The following is a 20,314-nucleotide window of genomic DNA, read 5'->3' on the forward strand; positions in this document are numbered from 1 at the left end:
GAGCAGAGGGGGACACAGAGGGCACCCAGGTAACCATATTCATTTATGCATATTTAAGTCCCAAAGACCCAGTGGACTGTCTGGTGAGACTGGTACCGAATTCTGACCATGGCCACACCTGTTCTCTGGGAGTGGACTTGTAGAAGTGGGATTTGGAGAGTCTGTGGCCCTCAACTGGGGACGGTGGGGAAATCCAGAGGCGGTTGACAGAGAGGGACAGAGATACAGAGTTTCTGAGCTAGAGAGGGGAGGGAAATCGAGACAAGGATAATGATGGAGAGGGAGCAAGTGAATCGAAAGACACTGAGGAGAAAGGGCATCAGAGAGAGACAGAAAGACAGCAGGAAGAGATAGGAAGGAAAGAAGGGTCCATAGAAAACTGGACATCGAGAGGCTGACCCCTGAGACTCCAGGGAGAGCAACAGTTGGGGAAATGACTGATGGCGATGCAGAAAGATCCAGACCCAGAGCTGGGGAGAGAAGGCTCTGAGGGAGAAAGTGACAAAGAGTTGAAAAGACAACGGGGAGAAGCAGGGCCCCAGGAGCGGGAGGCAAAGACCTCAACGGAAAAAGAGAGACAGACACAAAGAGAGGAACACGGACAGAAACACACAGAGGCAAAAAAAAAAAAGAGAGAGAGAGAGGAAGACCAAGAGACACACAGAGACGGAAAGCAGGGGCGGCTGCTGCGCAGACTGAGGCGGACGCAGGGCCCCCAGCCTCGCCAGGGAGGTGATGGCCGACGCCAGAGATATATGAGAAAAGTGGAACCCACGTCCTGCGGACGGTCAGACGGACTAAGCCGGCAGAGGTCGGGCGGGTCCCGGGCGGAGTGGGGGAAAGGAGGGGCGGGGCTGGCGGCGAGAAGGGGAAGGAGGCGGAGGTGCCGGGCGGGCCCGGGGCGCGGGCAGGAAGCGGGGAGGGGCGGCGGGGCGGGGGCCTCCGGAAAAACGCCCCAACTTCCTGCCCCGCCAGAGCCAGGAAGCGGGAGCCGGGACACCGGGCCCGGGATCGCCGAGCCCGACCTCGGGCGCCCCGCCGGTCACCTCCCCGCGCGGACACCAGGTACATCGTCCCTGGGCCCGCCCGGCCTCTCTCCCCTCGGCTGCTAGGGGAAGTAGGGAGGAGGAGGGAGGGGGCTGGGCGCTGCCGGCAGTGAAGGGGCCTCCTCCCGGCCCCGCTGAGCCAGCAGGCGCCTCTCCCCGGGCCTCAGTTTTTCCATCTGTCAAAGGGGACAAAGAGAGGAGAAGTAATACTTGCTCAGTGCCCAGTAGGTGAGATGAGGGCTGCGAGCCGGGGGTCAAGGCTTCCCAACTGTCTGGCGGAGGACGGATGATCACTCCCATTGCACAGGTGGGGAAACTGAGGCCCAGGGAGTAAAACCGACTCGTCCCAGGTCACATACATCGTGAGACCGAGTGGAGTTGGGATTTGAACTCGCAGGTGCTTTCAGCTAAGCGCCGTCCTCCAACCCCGCATCGTTTAGAGCCACCCAAAAGGAAAAACGACAATAACAGGGTCATAGGCCGTTGTGAAGCTGAAAGTTGCAGAACGCGTCCGAAAGCATTTTTTGGAAAGGTCTTTTTCTGGGTCATGAGTTATACCCTGGGAGATGGGTTGCAGAACTGGAGATCTTTTCCCATTGTACAGATGGGAAGACTGAGGCCCAGGGAGAGTTAATTACTTTTTCCAGGTTCCACTACATGTCAGATGGGAAGGTATGCTCAAACCCAGGATTTTTGCTTTGCGGCCCCAGCGGAAAGTGTGAGGCGGGGTGGGAGGCAGTGCAGGGAGAATTAATGTACGAGCGTTGGGAATTCAAAGGGTCCCAAGTTAGGGCGGAAAGATAGGGTGGGGATCCCAGTCTGGGGGCTAAGGGCCGGGGCGACTCGGTGTTCTCGGATTGAGCACTGGTCTGGGGGCTGGAACCATCCCCACCTCTGGCCTGGGGGCGGGGGGCAGGGGGAAGGGGGCGGGGGGCAGGGGGAAGGGGGCGGGGCCCAGGAGAGTGACGGGGCAGTCGAGATACGGAAACGCCAGTCCTCCAAGGCAGGCCAGAGCGGCCCTGTCTGGCCAGCGTGGCTCAGTGGAGAGCTAGAGCGGCCGGCAGGAGGAGTAGAGTCTCCTGGGCTGGAGCCTGGCAGGAGCGGGCTAGAGCGGCTGGCGGGAGGAGTGGAGCTGGAAGCAAAGGTGGACTCTGGGGTGGCTAGAGCGACTCGGAGGCGGGGGTGGGGGAGCTCGGAGCCGGCGCGCGGAGGCTTCGGTTCTGGCAGCAGCGGTGCTTCTCCTCCGACCCGGAGCAGGTGAGGGACGCGGCCCCCGGCGGGCGTCACACCCTGACTCCACACGTCCTCCCCAGCATCCCTGACCATGCACACTGCCACGTTCCCTGTAGGATTTGGGGCCGTGTACACCCGCCACGTCCTACATATGATTTGGGGCTCGTGTAGACCCGCCACGCTCCATGTAAATTACAAGGTCCTACAGACCCTCCAGGTTCCTGCTGCCCCCCCCGCCCCATGGAGGTCCGGCTCCTTACAGATGTGGGGTTTCCATAGATCAATAGCATCCGCTAGAATCCGGGGCCCTGTAGATCCTGGGTCTCGGGGACCACCACACTCCCCTATAGAATTCTGGTCCCCTTTTAAGTCTCCAGAGATCCCGTAAACTGGCTTCTTTCCCTTAAGGACTTATGATCCTGTGTGATCCAAGGATCCTTGTAGACCCACCATATGTCAGATAGAATCTGAGTCCTTATGCATTCCAAGGGCTCACCTTGACTACTCTGTATTTTAGGTTCTTTAAGGCTCCTAGAGGTTCTTGGAGGCCAGGCTCATCCACTCAATATCTTATAGACCCTAAGCCCTGCATAGAACCCAGGCACCCATGTAGCCCTCATACATGCCCGCTTTGCTCTAGGACCCCCACCCTTAAGGACCTTCTGAACCTGCCCTCATCTCCACAGCCCCATGCACATAACACCCCCTCTGCTGGACCCCAGGGCTTGTCAGTTGCCTTTAGATCCATCTGACCGCTTCAACCCATCATTCTCTAGCCTTTGTGGGACCACGCCCCATCTTCTAAGCAACCACGCCCCTCCCCAATCCTCTCTGAGCCCCAGGCCTCTGTGGGGCAGCTGAGTCCAATCTGCACTCCTGCCCGGGCCACAGTGCCCACATACCCCTGACATCCAGACACCATAGGGAAACCAGATGTGTCTCAGCTTTGGTTCAGATTTCAGTTTCCTAAGGTCGGGGTGGGGATTCCCCATGTTCCAAAGCCGTACGTTCTGGGAGTTAAATGCATAAATTCTGGAGCCAGACTGCCTGGGTCAGAATCCTGGCTCTGCCTCTTATGCGCTGTGCTGCAGTTTCCTCCTCTGTAAAATGGGGATAATAATAAGAAGACTGATTTCACAGGGTCACTGAGAGGATTAATATCTATCAAGCATTAATACTGTTCCTGGCACGTAGTTAATGGCACTTAGTATACATCAAGTGTTAACTGTTATTTCCTATCATTGTGATGAGGAATAAAAGAGATAATACACATGAAGTGCATGCTCCAGGGCCTGCCTGGCACGTAAGCATTTGCTCAGATAACGTGTGTGTCCTCGCCTTTGCCCTTTTGGAACCTTCCCTGCCTCTGTCAAACTTTTCCACCCCTAAGTGGGATGAGCAGGGACCCTCCATGTCCATGGTATGCTTTCCAGCCCAGAAGTTGCAGCTGATGTCCTGGTGAAGGTTTTCTTTTTCTTTCTTTCTTTTTTTTTTAATATTTATTTATTTGGCTGTGCCAGGTCTTAGTTGCAGCATGCGGGATCTAGTTCCCTGACCAGGGACCGAACCCAGGCCCCCTGCATTGGGAGCACGGAGTCTTAACCGCTGGACCACCAGGGAAGTCCCCGGTGAAGGTTTTCTATCTCAGATGGGAGTAATAATAGCATGGGGTGCTTGTGGTTTTGAGGGTTCAGTGATTTACTCTGTGAGAAGCACTTAGAGCAGTGCCTAGCACACTGTAAGTGTGGTGTAAGTTCAGCTCTCATAATAAATTACTATTATTTTTCTGCCTTGTTTTGCAAATTTATTTATGTGAACATTTAACAATGCTCAGATCTTAAGTCACCCAAGCTTGGATGTTGAACAAATACACTTTATGGAAAAGAATAAAAATGAGGCCTGCTTGGGTGAACCCATAGGATGGCATTTGGACACTCCAGAAAGCATCATTGTTTAATGATCATAATCAAAATCCCAGCTGCCATTTATTGAGTGCTAGGGAGGAGGCCTGTGGAAGAGGGAGAGGGGTGGGTCTCCAGCGACTAGGGTTATAAATAGCTTTGGGCTGTGGGGAGAACCCCCCCGCACTGGTCCACCCCACCCCTGTTTCCACAACGCCTTCCCACCTGACACGGGCTCGAGTGGCATTAGTCAGACTAATTAAGGACCCAGAAGATGTCAGTGGGAAGACGCGGGGAGAAGTGGAGATTCTAAGGGAGACAAGATGGGAGAGACAGCGAGAGATGGGAGGGAGAGAGACAGTGACGCAGACAGGTGCGGGGACAGTGGCTGCAGGAACCAGATGTGGGGAGATAGGCAGAGGCTGAGGGGAAGACGGGGCAAGAGAAGCAGGGGTGGGACCTAGCGGAGGGGAGGCAGGCACAGTGGGAAAATGAACAGGTCCGAAGGAAAGGCGAGAGAAAATGAAGAAACGGAGCAGAGAGTCAAAGGCATGAGGCAGATTCAATGGAGAGGCAGCCGGGGAGAGGCGAGCCGGCAGACACACAGACAGACCGGACAGGTGGACATAGGGCGAGAGAGATAGACACCCCTTGGGATGAGCTCTCTGAGGCCCGTCCCTTGTTTTCTGGGATGGAAGCCGGAAAGATGCCAGGTCCCTGAGGGGAAGAGGTGGGGTCGAGGACCCTTGGTCCTGAGGGAGGAGGGTTCAGAGTTTGGTTTTCTCATGTGGAGAGAGTTGGGGGTTGGGGGATTTGCCCTTGTGATTTCCTGTCGCAGGAAGCAGGGCTGGTGGGTTCAGAGGCAGCATCCTGCCCCAAGCCTGTCACAGGTCAGAGCAGAGCCCCCAGGCCCCGGTTATCTCCCTCCCAGCGCCCCTTTAGCCTTTCCACCTCTGCTCGCCTGCCGGCCCTGCCTCCTAGGACCCAGCCCCCAGCCCCTCCTCCATCGGGGACCCAAAATCGCAGGCTGTCACGGCCACAGCTCTCTCACGGACCCAGGCTCCTGGGCTCCCGCTCCCCCCCCGCCACCCACCCACAAGGCTCCCTGTCCTTGGGCTCCCTGCCCTGGCTGGCCTCTGAAGGGCTCTTTGTCGCCACACAGAGGCCCCATTGAGCTGTGGAGGCCGGGATGGGGGCGGAGGCTGTTTACTCACCTTGGCACCTGGGCCAGGAATCTGTGAGTAACCGCCCTGGGCCGCCCTCTCCCACCCCTCTAACCGCGGCCCCTCCTCTTCCCCCAGCCCTGCAGAGCCCATGGAGGCCGAAGACGTCGCCCGAGGGGCGGTGAGTGGAGAGAGCGGAGGGAGCCAAGGGGTGAGGGGACTGGGGGGCTGTGAGGTGGGGAGCACTGTGGGCTGAAGCCATCCCTCCCCTTCCACAGGCCCCAGGGCCCCCCCGGCCTGGCCTGGTTCCCATCAGCATCATCGGGGCTGAGGACGAGGATTTTGAGAATGAGCTGAAGACGGTGAGAGGGAGGTGGGGTGCGAAAGCTTCTGTCCCAGGCTCCCTGGGGCCCCAGCCCTCAAGTCCCGTCCTCAGTGTCCCCTCTCCCACCTTAGGTCCTGTTCTCTGTCTTCAGACGATGTCACTCGGCCTCCTCTCACTGCCCATCTCTCTTTCTTTAATTTTCCTGGTACCTCCTTCCTCAATGCCCCCCCCCATTACAGCACAGACTCTCACCCTGTTTAACCCCAGTTTTTATTGCTGCCCCCGCCCCCGAATTACAGCACAGATCCTCATCCATCTCTCCTGATTCCTGTCCTCTTCACCCACCATTGTAACGTTAAGTCTCATCCACTCTCCCCAACCCCTGACTTGCCACCATCACAGCAGAGACACCATCAGCGCCCCACCTGCCAGCTTGGATCCATCGGGAAGTGCCAGGGAAGAGGGAGGGTCAAGCCCCAAGCCCCTCCTCTGCTCCCCACTGTCTCACCCCCATCCCTGCCCCCAGAACCCCGAGGAGCAAAGCAACCAGTTCCAGAGCCTGGATCAGGTGAAGCGGCGCCCAGCCCACCTCATGGCCCTCCTGCAGCACGTGGCCATGCAGTTCGAGCCAGGACCCCTGGTGAGGGCGGGGCTGGGCAGGCACGGGGAGGGGCGGGGCGAGGCTGGGACCAGCCACAGTGCTCAGTGCGTTAGACCAGCGAGGATGAGCCAGGTGGGATCCAGAGCGCACAGCTTGAGAGCCAGGAAGCCCACCACGGGATGCAGACAAGGTTGCAGGTGCCCCGTGTAAATTTCTGAGCAGTGGGCGCAGCCCGGGAGAGTAGGCACGGCAGAGTCTCGCAGAGCAGCGGAGAATCCAGCAGCCTGGCGGAAACCATGCCCCTGGCCCCCTTCCGTGCCCACAGCAGCATCACCCATCAGGGACAGCGCCTTTTCGCAGACTCTGGAAATCAAATTCTCTGCATGTGCCACCAGTCAGTCCTTCAGAGCTGGTGGTTGGGAGAAAACCGTTAGCCTCCTCGGGTCTAGGCGGCACAGTAGGCTCTGGTCCAGAAACAAGGAAACTGCTACAAGCAGCCCACGAGGCAGAGAGAATGTAACGGATGACCCGGAAAACTTGTTATTGGGCAGAAAATACCCGGGAGGTGTGCCTGTGGAGTCATGCCATCTGGGAGACACCTGCAGGGTCTAGAGAACCCAGCAGGTGACTTGGGGAGGAAGAAGCCACAACACTGACTGGAGGGGGCTCTGTGGACCAGGGTCCCATCCCAAGAAGACCCCGTGCAGCCCAGCGCAGGCTGGGAGCTGGGCTTAGCCTAGGGCACTGCTCTGTACTGGAAATGCGTGGTAGATCCCTCCAGAAAACAAGGAGACTGATGGGAGTGGCAGGGAGGGAGGCCTGGGGGGCGCAGAGAGAAGAGTGTATCGACGGACACCAAAGCTTCAGAAACTGGCAGGCAATCGGGAAATTGCCAGAAAAGTGGCTACCCCCTCCCCTGGTGCTTGGAGGCTCTGGCCCTCTGGGCAAGGGAGTCCCCCTGCTGAGCCTGAGGGTTTCTAGAACTTGAACTCCTGGAATTTAGCCCAGGGATTGTGCTGACTGTGTCCCTTTTTTTTTTTTTTTTTTTTCTTTTTTTTTTTTAAAGAAGATGTTGGGGGTAGGAGTTTAGTAAGTTATTTATTTATTTTTGCTGTGTTGGGTCTTCGTTTCTGTGCGAGGGCTTTCTCTAGTTGTGGCAAGTGCAGGCCAGTCTTCATCGCGTTGCGCTGGCCTCTCACTGTTGTGGCCTCTTTCGTTGCGGAGCACAGGCTCCAGACACGCAGGCTCAGTAGTTGTGGCTCACGGGCCTAGTTGCTCTGCGGCATGTGGGATCCTCCCAGACCAGGGCTCGAACCCGTGTCCCCGGCATTAGCAGGCAGATTCTCAGCCACTGCGCCACCAGGGAAGCCCTGCCGTGTCCCTTTACAGATGTGGAAACTGAGGCCTGGCCAGGGCCAGGGGACCCAGATGGCCTTCGGCATTTTGAGATTTGTCCTCATGCTGTTTCCTCACCTCCTTGGCTGGGGGAGGGACCAGGAGATAGTCGTGGTCCCTTGGGCTGCTTCCTGTTGGTCTCTGATGGAGTTTTGCTTTATGGGGGCATGGGGAGGGGCCAGGCATAGATTACTGGGGCGAGTCCTTAGCACACTGAGACCATGTCCCTTACCTGATGAGAGTCCCCCAGGAGCCAGGACAGGTTGGAGGCCCCACAGCATTGCCAGTGTCACCCAGCATAGGGCTGCCACGTAGGCGACCTCAAGGAGCGCTTGATGAATGAGTGAGTGAGTTGAGTGCCACTTGTCTTCCTGTCTATGTGCCCCGTGCCGCTGTGTACTAGGCCCTGTCTGGGACACAGATGAATCAGAGCGTCCCCCCCGCCACAGACACACACACACGCCCTCAAGTAACTCACGGTATTGCTAGGCAATGGGGAGCAGTAGAGACAGGCTGCCTGAGATCCAGTCCCAACTTTGTCACTTACTAGCTGTTTTCTCATCTGTAAAATGGGATAACGATAGTCCTCCCCGTGACTGAACAGGTTAATGCGGCTAAAGAGTTTGCACAGCGTCAGGTACACACCGAGCCCGCTTACTGTAGCTGGGGGAGGCGGTAGGAGCCGCAGCAGCAGAGAAGACAGACCAAAGAACCGTTTCACAGGAGAGAAAATTAACGAAAGCCGTGGTGGCCTGGGGAGGCAGGCGGGGGCCTGGTACGGGGATGGGGGACATCAGGGAGCCCTTCACAGAGGGTTTGCGCCCCGAGGCGTTCCAAGGGGCAGTGCGGTTTGGGTGGGGTGGGAGGAGGATGGGTCACGCTTTGTCTCTCCCAGCTCTGCTGCCTGCACGCGGACATGCTGGGCTCACTGGGCCCCAAGGAGGCCAAGAAGGCCTTCGGCGACTTCTGCCACAGCTTCCTGGATAAGTGTGCGGTGAGAGACACCTTCGAGGGGGCCCCATCCCCCGTCCCCTTTGCCCTGGACAGCCAGCCTGCTCCTCCCAACCTCCCGCCTGCTGAGGGCAATGTGAAGGGCGGCCTGGTCTGGGGAGACCCTGTGCCAGCCCGGCCCCCCACTCCACTGCTCCCTCCCCTCAGAGCATCGTACCCACTGGTACTTGGGCCGCCATCCCGTTGATCCCAACACTGCCCCTTCACTGCCCAGTCCTCCCCTTGACTCCATTCTCTCCCCTGAGCAGATTCTGCGGGTGTCGGTCCCTCCCACCGTGGCCTTTGAACTTGGTAAGGAGAGGAGAGGGGATTTGGGGATGAGGAAGTGTTCTCTAGCAGGGACCAGGACCCCCCCGGGGAGCGGGTGGGGGGGGAGGCCGCACTCTCATGCTCCCAGGACAGGGGATTGTTCTTCCTTCTTCATGGCCGCCACAGCCCAAGGAAGCATAGCTGTCAGAGTCGAAGGGTGGGTGGGGAGTCACAGCCCAGGGAACTGGCCCCTGTCCCGGCAGACCGCACGCGGCCCGATCTCCTCTCCGAGGATGTCCAGCGGCAGTTCGTGCAGGAGGTGGTGCAGGCCCAACAGGCAGCCGTCAGCCGGCAGCTGGAGGACTTCCGCTCCAAGAAGCTCATGGGCATGACGCCCTGGGAGCAGGAGCTGATCCAGCTGGGGGCCTGGGTCGGGCGGGACCGCGCCAGCTATGAGGCCCGGGAGCGGCACCTGGCCGAGCGGCAGCTGACCCACCTGGAGGAGATGCAGTGAGTGGGACCAGCCCCTCCGCAGCCCAGAGGGCGCCCTCTGCTGCCGCGTTCCTTCCGCTTGCAGGCTCCCTCTGCAGCTGCAGCGTTTATTTCCCAGCGTTTGGGTTCCTCCCCTGACTTCTGGGGCCCAGCCCTGGCATTTTAGTCCATCTGGTTTTGCACCTTCCCTTCCCAGCTTTGGGGTCCCTCCTAGTTTCCGGGTCTTGTCCACGGTCTCGCATTCAGGCCTGGGCTTTGGGTCCTGTCCTTGCAACTCTCACGACCCCGGGTGAGAGTCTGTCCTTCAGTGATTGTCTTTCCCAGATGCGTCAGCACCCCCCACCCCCCGCCGTCTGCCTCTCCTCTCTCCCTGTCCCAGCTTTGAAGGGGACAGCAACCTGGACAATTGTGCTGAGTGGTCAGGGACCCCAGGCTTAGCAAATTTGTCACAAACTTCTTTCTTCTTCTTACAGACACACCATCTCTAACGATGAGGAAAAGAGGTGATGGAAGGAGAGAGGCCGGCGGGGAGTTTGGTTTTCTGGGCCCAAGGGAGGAGGGCCTGCCTGCCCAGGGGCCTAGGTGTTGAGCAACATCTCTGGCTCCATCCTCGAAAACCCTCTCTCTCCCCCGTTTCCTCAGATACTCAGCAGGAAGTGGTCATGGGGCTGGTGTGGGAACGAGCGGAGGGGAAGCTGTGAGGGTAGCAGGGTACCTGCATCCGTGGGAGTGTGCGTGGCAGTGTGTGTGTCTGTGCTCCTCACCGTCCCCTCCCCACAGTGCTGCTGTGGTCAGTGCCATCACCCTGTACATGCGCCACCTCGGGGTGCGGACCAAGAGTGGGGACAAGAAGTCGGGGAGGAATTTCTTCCGGAAAAAGGTGCTTCCCTGAGCGCCCAAACCTGGCCCTTACCTCCCCAGAGACCCCCCAGGGAGCCTCGAGACTCTGCACCGCTGGGGTCTGATCCCTCTTTGTTGGCATCGGCACAGAAATGCCCAGCCCCCTCCTCCCCCCACCTTCCATAGGTGATGGGGAACCGGCGGTCAGAAGAGCCGACCAAGACCAAGAAAGGACTGAGCAGCCTCCTGGATGCCGCCCGCTGGAACCGGGGAGAGCCCCAGGGTGAGGTGCCCAGCCTCAGCCCCGCCCCGACTTCCCCATGCTGCCCCACCTCATGGTCCCATCTCTCGTTTCAGCCCCAGATTTTCGACACCTCAAAGTTGAGGCTGATGGTAATAGTCCTGAAGCTAGAACATCCATCCTGGGAACTGAGAGAGGAGGGCAGGGGACCTACTAGGTCTGAGGGAGCAGGGGCGAGGGGCTGGGACTCCTGGCTCTGAGGGTGGAGGAGGGGTCTCCTGGGTGATGGGGAGGATGGGGCAGAGCCAGCATCTTAGATCCCCAGGCCTTTGTGAATTAGAGTCGCTGGACTCTCATATTCCCCTTTGTCCTTCACTGCCTCCCCAGGTGAGAAGCCAGGCCTTACAGAACGTAAGGGAGGTCTGGGGGTGCCCTCCCGGGACCGGAATGTCGGAGCTCCTGGGCAGGACACCCCCGGAGTTTCTCTACACCCTCTGTCTGGGGACAGCCCTGACCGGGAACCAGGTGAGAGTTTCCTGGGCCCCACAGCAAAACAGCCCCTTGGTTCTCTGCCCTCCCTGCTCCTGGTCACCAGGGTTATTGATAACCAACCCCTTCCCTCGGTTTACCCTTTCCACGGCTTTCTTCGCAAGCTCGCACCTCTATTCTGGTGACAGGTTTCCCCACGTCCCTGGACTACGTTTCCCATCAGCCCCCACGGCTTCATTTCCCAGAACACTCTCTGAGTACATTACCAGTCAGCTCCCCTTAGATGGTGAGCCGGGCTGCTCCATGAAATTAAGGTCTCACACTCCTTGGGTGGCCCTCAGCCCACTGGATCTCAGACTGCTACTTGGCCAGGCCTGGGTTCAGATCCTGGCTCTGCGCTTGACTTGTGTTAGATCTTGGAAGTCACTCCCCACTCTTCGAACCTCACTCCCCTCACCTCTAAACGGGTACATTCTCTTCCCACAAGTCCCAGTTGGGTGTCGGGAGAATGCATGGATGTGGAGGCATCCAGTCTCCTCCCCGAGTGTGAGGCTGGCACCCTAGTTTTGCAGCATCTTCACCCACTGAGCCCCACCTGCCCATGGCCCTGTTCTCAGAGGTCTTTCCATCTGTCCGTCTCCCACTGAAGTATAGAGCAGCCACTTGGTGTCGGCCAGGCACTGGATGGCTTTAGAGGAACGGAGGCCCCCAGGGTGTGGGTCTCTCCGTGGCAGGGACCTTCCAGCCAGCCTTGCTTTCCCCACCCCCATTATCCCCACAGGTGTTGATGCCCTCCCGGAGCTGGGGGACCCGCCCCCGCAGGGCCCGGCCAGCCTGGAGCCTGCAGCGCCCCTGGAGAGCACAGAGGAGGGTGCTGACACGGAGAGGTGCCCAGGGCCGGGTGCAGGGGAGGTGCCGGGCGCAGGACCGGGCTTATCCAGTGCAGGGAGGGTGTGTGTTGGGGGTCGCACTGCCACCTGCACCTGCCTGTCCCTGAGCCAAGCCGTCTCCACTCTGCCCTGCCCCTCCCTCTCTCCGTCCTCTCCCTTTTTCTTCCGCTCTGTCTTTCCTCATCGCCCCTTTCCTTCCTTCTTCCTCCCTTTTTCCTTCTCTTCTTCCTCACCTTCCTTTTTCACTGATTTTCTCTCTCCCCCTCCCCCCTCTCTTTCTCTCCTTTCCTCCCACTCCCTCTTCCTCTGCTTTCCCTCCCCTCAGCCCCTCCTGGCTCCTCTCCCTCTGCCCCCGCCCTCCGCCCTGCACTTTTCCATCTCTTCCGCCTTCTCTTTTAAGCCTCCAGCCCAGCTGCCTTGCTCCTGCCTCCCAGTGCCCCTTCCCTCCATCCCCCAGCCCTCTGTGCTCTGTGCCTGGGGGCCCTGTCCCCCTCACAGTTGGGGGGCAGGCTCTGCCCCCTGCCTGTCCTTGTGCCGCTGCTTTGGGGACCCTTTGGCGGGTGGGGGAGGTGAGTTGGGTTCCATCTGGGTCCACCTCTGACCCTGTGCCCCTCTCTCCCCAGAAGGTGGAAGAGGTGGGTGCCTGGGCCCTGGGTGGGGGGAGGGCTAGCCCCTCCCCCATTTCTCCCAGCCCCCCCCTCTCCCCATGGGCCACCCCCTCCCCTTCACCCCTGTGAGGGGTGGGTGGGCACGCCACCCTCAAGCCAAAGAGCTAAGTATTGAAATCCCCCTTCCCTCCCTCAACTCCTGCCTCTGTCCCCATCCCCCTGCCTCAGGGAAGGGAGGGGTCAGTTTTGTGCTCCATACTGGGTTCCCCTCCCCTCCTCCACCAATTTCAGTATCCCTTCTGGCCACCCCCCTCACTGCCCCAGCACCCCAAAGTCACACTGGTCCATCTGACTCTCTCCTCTCTTCTGTTGCATGTTTGATCTCTGTCCTGGTCTCTCCCTGTCTCTGTCCCTGTCCTGGTCTCTCCCTGTCTCTGTCCCTGTCCTGGTCTTTCCTTGTCTCTTCCTGTCCTGGTCTCTCCCCATCTGTCCCTGTCCCGGTCTCTCCCCGTCTCTGTCCTGGTCTCTCCCCATCTGTCCCTATCTGTCTCTGTCCTGGTCTCTCCCCGTCTCTGTCCCTGTCTTGGTCTCTCCTCATCTCTGTCCTGGCCTCTGTCTGACTCTGTCCTTGGCCTCGGGGTCCAGGCTGTCGGGGCGTCTGGGGCGCTCGGAGAGCCTGCGGGTGAGTGACCGCCGCCGGCCTTCCCGGGGCAGCCTCGGGGCTAAGGGCCGGGGTGGGGGCCGCTCCCGGAGCGACGTGGACATGGACCCCAGCTCCGCCACGGCCGTGCTTGGCCCTGCCCGACGAGCCACGTACGTCACTCCTCACCCCCCATCCACTGAGGCAGCCTGGAGAGTCAGGGAGGCCGGGGTGGGGGGTCTTTGCCAGAATCACCAAGAACTGGGTGTCAGATGCTGAGGTCACTGAGGGCCTCCAGTGGTCACAGGACAGGGGTAAGAGGCTTCTTTCCAGATCTGGGGGCTGGTCTGCAGCCCTAGGGGATGGGGTTGGACACTATAAAGAGTTGAAGGCTCCCCTCTGGGATGCCCTGCTCTGGGGCCCTAATGAGGCCTCTGTCCCACAGCCCCGAGCCTGGAGATGAGGGGGAGCCGGGCCGATCGGGACTAGAGCTGGAACCAGAAGAGCCCCCCGGCTGGCGGGAGCTCGTCCCCCCGGGCACCCTGCACAGCCTTCCCAAGAGCCAGGTGAAGCGGCAGGAGGTCATCAGCGGTGAGTCACCCACTGCGGCTGAGGACACAGCCCAGCTCCAGCAAAGTCAGACAGACGCAGGGAGATGTCCGTCTCGGTGTTACTTACACCGGGCAGAGCTTGAAGGCAGCCCACTTCTGACAGAGCACCGTTTGTTGAGTAAATTGTGGAATATTCCACGGAACGGGAATGCGGCCATGGCTGAAGTGACATTTCCAAAGAATTTTTTGTAGTGCAGGGCCGTGTTGATGTTAGGAGCCAGAAACGGTCTATAAAATTGTATTTCTAGCGTAAGCCTGTGTTTCCTCATTTGGGAAATGTGGGCAGTGATGGTTCCTACCTCAAGAGACTGTCACGGAGATGAAGATGAGATGATGAGTGTGACATGTTCAGCAGTGCTGGACCCAGGGCAAGAGCATGTGGATGCAGCTGCTGTTAAGACCGATCTTCAGCGCTCAGGGGAGAAAAAGATTCCCACCCAGAAAAGTTTGGGAAGATAATCAATACGTTAGCAGTGCTTACTTCTGAGCAGACAGATGATGGGAGTATCATTTTTGTCTCGATTCTGTGCTGTGATTTCAACTCATTTGTGTGTTGAGGGGAGTTTGGCAAATGTACAGTACTTTTGGAAGCTCATTTGGAAGTTAATTTACAGATTACTTAATAGTAAGAAGGGTTCTCATTCAGAATTTTTAGGGCAGTAGATAAATGCTTTTTGGGTCACAGATCCTTCTGAGGGTCTGATCAAAACATCAGCAGTGCTATCCGATAGAACTTTCTGGAATGATGGTAACATGCAATATCTGTGCTTTCCAACATGGTAACCACCAGCCATATAAGGGCTGTGGAGTGCCTAAAGTGTGGTGAGTACAACTAAGAACTGAATTTTGCATTGCATTTCATTTTAATTAAGCAGTATTTGAAGAGCTGTGTGTGGCTCGTGGCTACCATGTCGGACAGCATAGCGGTTTCTCTCACCAGAAAAATATACATACGTATCACACAAAATGGTACATTTAGTCTCCGGGGACTTTGGGGGCCCCTGTAACTCAGACCATCAGCCTGTGCAGAGAGGGGGTCATTGTGCCAGAAACTGAGCCTGAGAAAACTTGCTGGACGGTTAGACATAAAACACAGCTGCAGGCAGTGAGGAGACCAACTTGTCTCGGTTTGCCTGGGACTGTCCCATGTCCCGGGAAAACCATGGTGCGGGGCAAACTGGGACCATTGGTCACCTTGGCTGGCTGCCCCAGACAAAACAGAAAGGCAGTGGGGCTGAGGAATTCTCAGTGGCTATTTCAGGGGCAAGTGACTCCACCCAGAGAGAATCATCCCTGTCCCGTCCCCTCCTCCTCATTCCCCAGCCTGCCTCTGAGAGTGCCCCCCCCCATAGTTTGCACGCTCCCCAACCATGCCTCCTGCCCGGTGGCCCTGCAGAGCTGCTGGTGACAGAGGCGGCCCACGTGCGCATGCTCCGGGTGCTATATGACCTCTTCTACCAGCCCATGGCGGATGGGGGCTTCTTCTCCCTGGAGGAGCTACAGAACATCTTCCCCAGCCTGGACGAGCTCATCGAGGTGCATTGTGAGTGCAGGGCTGTGGCCCTACGTCCCACTGCCAGCTCTCTCCTTCGTTGCCTCAACGACAAACCCTGGAGCCTGGTCTCACGGGCAGCCACTGTTCCAGCTCTGGGGACGACCCCACCCCAGAACCCCAGAGCTCACATTCTAGGGACACATCATCAACAAGCATGTGGTGGGGAGTGAGGTGGGGGGACAGGCCCACCGGCCCCATGGATCAGACACCCCCCCCTGCAGCCCGCCCCCCCCCCCCACCAGCTCCCGACCAGCTCTGCATCCAGTCTCACGGGCCCTGACAGCACCCCTTTTCCTCTCTGCTCCCCGCAGCTCTGTTCCTTGATCGTCTGATGAAGCGGAGACAGGACAGTGGCTACCTCATTGAGGAGATTGGAGATGTGCTGCTGGCCCAGGTGAGGGTGCCCAGCCTAGGGCCACCCCCTTCCCCTCACCCCGCCCCCTCCTCCTGGCTGGGGACCTGAAATGCAGGCCCCAGGAGACCAGGTCTCAAGCTTTCAACCCTTTCAAGACCCAGGGGTCTGGGCCCCTAACCTGTCCTCCTGTCTAGGCTGCCATCCCCATGTGAGGCCCCGCTCCCCCCAATCCCACCTGAGACACCCTCCCTGGCCTGAATCTTGCTGTAGTTTGATGGTACCGAGGGCTCCTGGTTCCAGAAAATCTCCTCCCGCTTCTGCAGCCGCCAGTCGTTCGCCTTAGAGCAGCTCAAAGCCAAACAGCGCAAGGAGCCTCGGTTCTGTGCCTTTGTGCAGGTGAGGCGGGGGTCTGGGCCCCAGGGTCCCAGGGGAGGGGGGCCGGCGTCCGGGTCCCCAAGGCCAGCCGCAGCAGAGCCACCTCAGCACCACCGTCCCCGCAGGAGGCCGAGAGCCGCCCCAGGTGCCGCCGCCTGCAGCTGAAGGACATGATCCCCACGGAGATGCAGCGTCTGACCAAGTACCCGCTGCTTCTGCAGAGCATCGGGCAGAACACAGGTAGCCGCAGGCCCTGCCCCACGCTGCTGGGCCTCCGCTCTCTTGTCTCTAACCTTGGCCTAGGGACTGGGAGCTTCCAGGGTTGGGGTTTACCGGGGCTGGTCTCCCCCTTGCCTGCAGAAGAGCCTGCGGAACGGGAGAAAGTGGAGCTGGCGGCTGAGTGCTGCAGGGAGATTCTACACCACGTCAATCAAGCCGTGCGCGACATGGAGGACCTGCTGGTAAGCCTGGGCGGGACCCCGGGCCGGGGCAGTGGGGCGCGCGTGTGCAGGACCCCCGGCTTGTCCCCCTCGGGGTCACTGTGGGTCGGCCCCAACTCTTGGCTTGTCACAGTGACACTCCCTTCCCTTCCCTGCCCCAGCGGCTCAAGGATTATCAGAGGCGCCTGGATTTGTCCCACCTGCGGCAGAGCAGCGACCCCATGCTGAGCGAGTTCAAGGTGGCCCCGCCCCCGCCCCACCTGCCCTCCCCTCTCCTCCCCTCCGCCCCGCCCTACACTTATGAGGCAGAAGCAAAGCTGGGGGAGTGACCGCCTTCTCATTCCCAGCGGGGCAGCCCCCTGCTGACCCCATGGTCACCCCCACCTTCCCCTGCCCCGCCCTCACCTTCACTGACCATCACCCCTTCCTGCCTCCAGAACCTGGACATCACCAAGAAGAAGCTGGTCCATGAGGGCCCGCTGACGTGGCGGGTGACTAAGGACAAGGCTGTGGGTGAGCGCCAGGGCTGCGAGCGGGGGGCCGCGGGACAGGGCTGTCAAGTGAGGGTGCTGAGCACGGGCCTTGCCCCCCTGCAGAGGTCCACGTCCTGCTGCTGGACGACCTGCTGCTGCTGCTCCAGCGCCAGGATGAGCGGCTGTTGCTCAAATCGCACAGCCGGACGCTGACGCCCACACCCGACGGCAAGACCATGCTGCGGCCGGTGCTGCGGCTCACCTCCGCCATGACCCGAGAGGTGGCCACCGGTGAGGCCCAGGCACAGCCGGCCCCGAGGCGGGGAGGAGCCCTCCAAAGAGCCCTGCAAGCTCCTTCTGGCCAAGGGGAGACCTGGTAGCCCAAGGCCGAGGCTGTGAGAGGGGGGCCCTGGGCTGGGTACGGCCGGGGCCCCAGGCCGCTTGTGGATCTTATTGAGTGAGCTGGGGAACTGCCCCAGGTTTTTGCACAGATGAGCGGCCAGTTCTAACTGGTATTTTGAAAAGACACCCTGGCTGCCTCTTGGGGGTTGTAGGCAGCAGGGGTGGGAGCTGGGAGTCCAGTGAGGGGCCGTGGTGGTGGGAGTGGTTCTGGGGGTCTCATAGGTAGAGCCAGACTGGGGGCTGTTTCCTGATTAGGTGAGGGAGGATTCCGGAGGGAGGCACCGGGGGCGGGGGTGGGTGTGTGATTTGAGTCATGGGAGCCACAAGGTGCCACCATGATGGGGACCTTCCCCAGGTGCATGTTGGGATGGCCCTGGCTTTGAGCCTCACCTCTCCCTCCCCCTGCAGATCACAAAGCCTTCTATGTCATTTTTACCTGGGACCAGGAGGCCCAGATATACGAGCTGGTGGCCCAGACCGTGTCGGAGCGGAAGAAGTGAGCAGCTCTGGGTTCCAAGAGTGGGTGGAGGGGGAGGAGGTCCAGGCCCCCGGATCTCTGGGGACAGGGGGTGGGTGGGAGGTCCTGGCACACGGTCTGGGGGCTCTGACTGCCCAGGGGCTGCCCTGTCTCCCCAGCTGGTGTGCCCTCATCACTGAGACCGCCGGATCCCTGAAGGTCCCTGCCCGCACCTCCCGACCCAAACACCGGCCCAGCCCCAGCAGGTGAGGGGGCCAGGGAGGCAAGTGGAGGGCAGGGGGCAGCTTCTCTGTGTGTCCCCAGAACCTGAGCTCCAGCCCAGTCTCCACGTGCATGTGTGTGTCTGTGTGTGTGTGTGTGCACACGCGCGTGCCTGTGAAGGTGTGTACACGCGTGTGCCGACCCCACCACCGTCCATCTGTCTCCTATCCAGGCCTCTGTGTCTTCCACCAGCCGGGCCTCTCTGTCTCCCTGTCTCCCAGCCTTGACCTCTGTCTCTGTCTCCGGACCTCCCTGCCTCCCCACCTCTAGTTCTCTGTCTCCCTGCCCCTGCTGCCCACCAGGGCCAGGGCTGCGGGGTCACCCAGCACTTGCTCCCCCCAGCACCCGTGAACCCCTGCTCAGCAGCTCTGAGAACGGCAACGGTGGCCGAGAGATGCCCCCGGCTGACGGTGAGCCTACATGGAGGGGTGCCAAGTGGGGGTGGGGTGTCCACAGGAAGCCCAGCAGGATCTGAGCCCCCTGCCTGCTCCCCGACCCAGGCCGGATGGAGAGAATCTTCAGCGCCCTCCTGCCCTTCTGCAGACCAGGCCCTGAGGGCCAGCTCGCCGCCAAGGCCCTTCAGAAAGGTAGCTCAGCCCCACCCCTGCAGGGCTGCCGCCAGCGGGAACAGTGAACCCCGACCCTGCACCACTGTCCTTGGTGGCCCCAAGTCCCTCTTCCTTTCGCGGCCCAGTCCCTTCCTTAACCCTCAGTTTAGCCTCTCCCAGGACCCATCTCCGTCCTCGGTGCCCTCCGCCCCGCCCCCGCCCTAGCCCCAGCCTCACCTCTGCACCCCCTCACCTGGGGTGCAGAAGCCCCCAGCCCCTTCTGCAGGTCTGGCCAACCGGGAGCTCACTCCCACCCGCAGGCCCCTGGCCTCTTTCCCACCCCTCACTTCCCACCCATCCCAGCCCGAGCCCTGCCTCTGACTTTGTCCCTTTGCCCCTGTCCAGTGCTGTCCCTGAAGCAGCTCCTGCTTCCCTCGGAGGAAGACGGCGGGGTGGGGCCTCTGCTCGAAGGCGATGGAGTCCCAGAGGGCGGCCCCCCAAACCCAGCACAGCCCCAGGAAATTCGGGAGGAGCTGCTCAGCCTGGAGGAGACCATTAAACAGCTGGAGGTGGTGGCCTTGGCGGGGGTGGGGAGGAAGGGGGCTGGCTCAGTGGAGGGACCCTTCTCACTGAGGATCCCCAACCAGGAGGTGGAGGAGGAGTTTTGCCGCCTGAGACTCCTCCTGTCTCCGCTCGGGGAGAACACTGTCCCCCAGTCTGGCTGTACCTGAGGCCCCCTGCCCCAGGCAGGTGAGTGGGGGACTGCGGGAGCCAGGCACCGCCTGGAGAGGGGGGGACCAGAGTGGCTTCCTCAGGCACTCACCGCTCCACAGCCCCATCCGTCTCTCCCCACCCTGCCTCCTGCCTCCATCTGTCTGTCTCTGTCAGTTTCTGTTCCTCTGGCTCTTTTGTGCTCCTTCCCCACCCTCCCTTTCTCCGTCTGTTTCTCCCTCCATCTCTCTCCTCTTTCTCTCCATCTCTCTTCCCATCTCCATCTCCCTTCTTCTCCTACATCTCCCCCTCCCCCCAGGCCTTTTCGCAAGAAGGAGAGGGCCACCCGCCACTGCACAGCTGCCGCAGCATCTCCAACCCCAAGGGCCTGAGGAGAGGGAGCCAGGCTGCCAGGGCCACGCCTAGGGGGGCCCAGCTGGGATCACTGCCCCCCGAACCTCCCACTGGCCTCGGCCTTCTCTCCCTCCTGCTTGGGGGACTCAGGGCTTCATTCCATGGGGGCACCATCTGGCCCCCATTCCTGGGCCATCTCAGTATTGCCCGGGGGGGGCCAGCCCCCACCCCCCAAGTGCCTTTGCTCTGTTTTTATACCCTGAATTGGAGGTTTATTTTTTAATATATATTATCTAAGGAGAGGTCTGTGTTTGTGAGGACGGGCAAGGGCCCAGGCGTGGTGTCTGGAACCCTCCACAACTGTCTGGCGTCACCTCCTGCGTCTGTCCTACCCCGTCGCCTCTGTGCCATTTGCCTTTCTCCAGTTGTTCATTCATTCGTCCCTGTGTCTTGACAGTGACTCCCCAGGCCCCCCCCAACACCCCTTCCAGCTCCCACCCCCGAGCCCCCTGGTCACCCACGACGACACTGGGCACCCTGCATCTCACACTTCTTTCTGTTCTTTTATTTTTGTAGTAAACTCTCTGGAGGTCGCTGGTGGGGGTCATGGGGCGGGAGGCCCTCCTG

General features: G+C 60.1%; 1 protein-coding gene across 5 annotated transcripts; it reads left to right on the forward strand.

Annotated features, from left to right (window-relative positions):
- The first annotated feature begins 937 nt into the window (after window positions 1-937).
- Window positions 938-19,830, forward strand: ARHGEF1 (Rho guanine nucleotide exchange factor 1). 5 transcript variants are annotated; one of them, XM_060083695.1, is made up of 30 exons: window positions 938-1,065; window positions 5,482-5,524; window positions 5,622-5,705; window positions 6,195-6,308; window positions 8,560-8,658; window positions 8,924-8,966; window positions 9,188-9,434; window positions 9,890-9,919; window positions 10,197-10,296; window positions 10,443-10,539; window positions 10,614-10,649; window positions 10,885-11,022; window positions 11,768-11,873; window positions 13,130-13,297; window positions 13,570-13,715; window positions 15,132-15,278; window positions 15,602-15,684; window positions 15,916-16,041; window positions 16,146-16,260; window positions 16,381-16,481; window positions 16,622-16,699; window positions 16,898-16,973; window positions 17,057-17,224; window positions 17,744-17,831; window positions 17,972-18,058; window positions 18,417-18,484; window positions 18,575-18,661; window positions 19,028-19,191; window positions 19,270-19,372; window positions 19,653-19,830. In XM_060083695.1, exons 2-29 carry the CDS (start codon window positions 5,495-5,497, stop codon window positions 19,351-19,353), a joined length of 2,910 nt encoding a protein of 969 aa, XP_059939678.1. In that variant the 5' UTR covers window positions 938-1,065; window positions 5,482-5,494; the 3' UTR covers window positions 19,354-19,372; window positions 19,653-19,830. The 5 variants fall into 5 exon arrangements, with proteins under 5 accessions (XP_059939678.1, XP_059939679.1, XP_059939676.1 ...); XM_060083693.1 differs by lacking the exon at window positions 19,653-19,830 and adding an exon at window positions 19,511-19,639 and having other exon boundaries at window positions 982-1,065; XM_060083692.1 differs by lacking the exon at window positions 19,653-19,830 and adding an exon at window positions 19,456-19,524 and having other exon boundaries at window positions 982-1,065.
- Window positions 19,831-20,314: the final 484 nt, after the last annotated feature.

Source organism: Mesoplodon densirostris, chromosome 19, assembly GCF_025265405.1.
Source record: "Mesoplodon densirostris isolate mMesDen1 chromosome 19, mMesDen1 primary haplotype, whole genome shotgun sequence".
Classification (NCBI taxonomy): domain Eukaryota; kingdom Metazoa; phylum Chordata; class Mammalia; order Artiodactyla; family Ziphiidae; genus Mesoplodon; species Mesoplodon densirostris.

Excerpts from the sequence above, each read along its gene's own strand:
- ARHGEF1 (XM_060083695.1), top strand. The coding sequence starts at position 5,495 with ATGGAGGCCGAAGACGTCGCCCGAGGGGCG. Across the intron at positions 10,297-10,442 it reads GGAATTTCTTCCGGAAAAAG|GTGATGGGGAACCGGCGGTC; the intron begins GTGCTTCCCTGA and ends CACCTTCCATAG. Across the intron at positions 13,298-13,569 it reads GGCCCTGCCCGACGAGCCAC|CCCCGAGCCTGGAGATGAGG; the intron begins GTACGTCACTCC and ends TCTGTCCCACAG.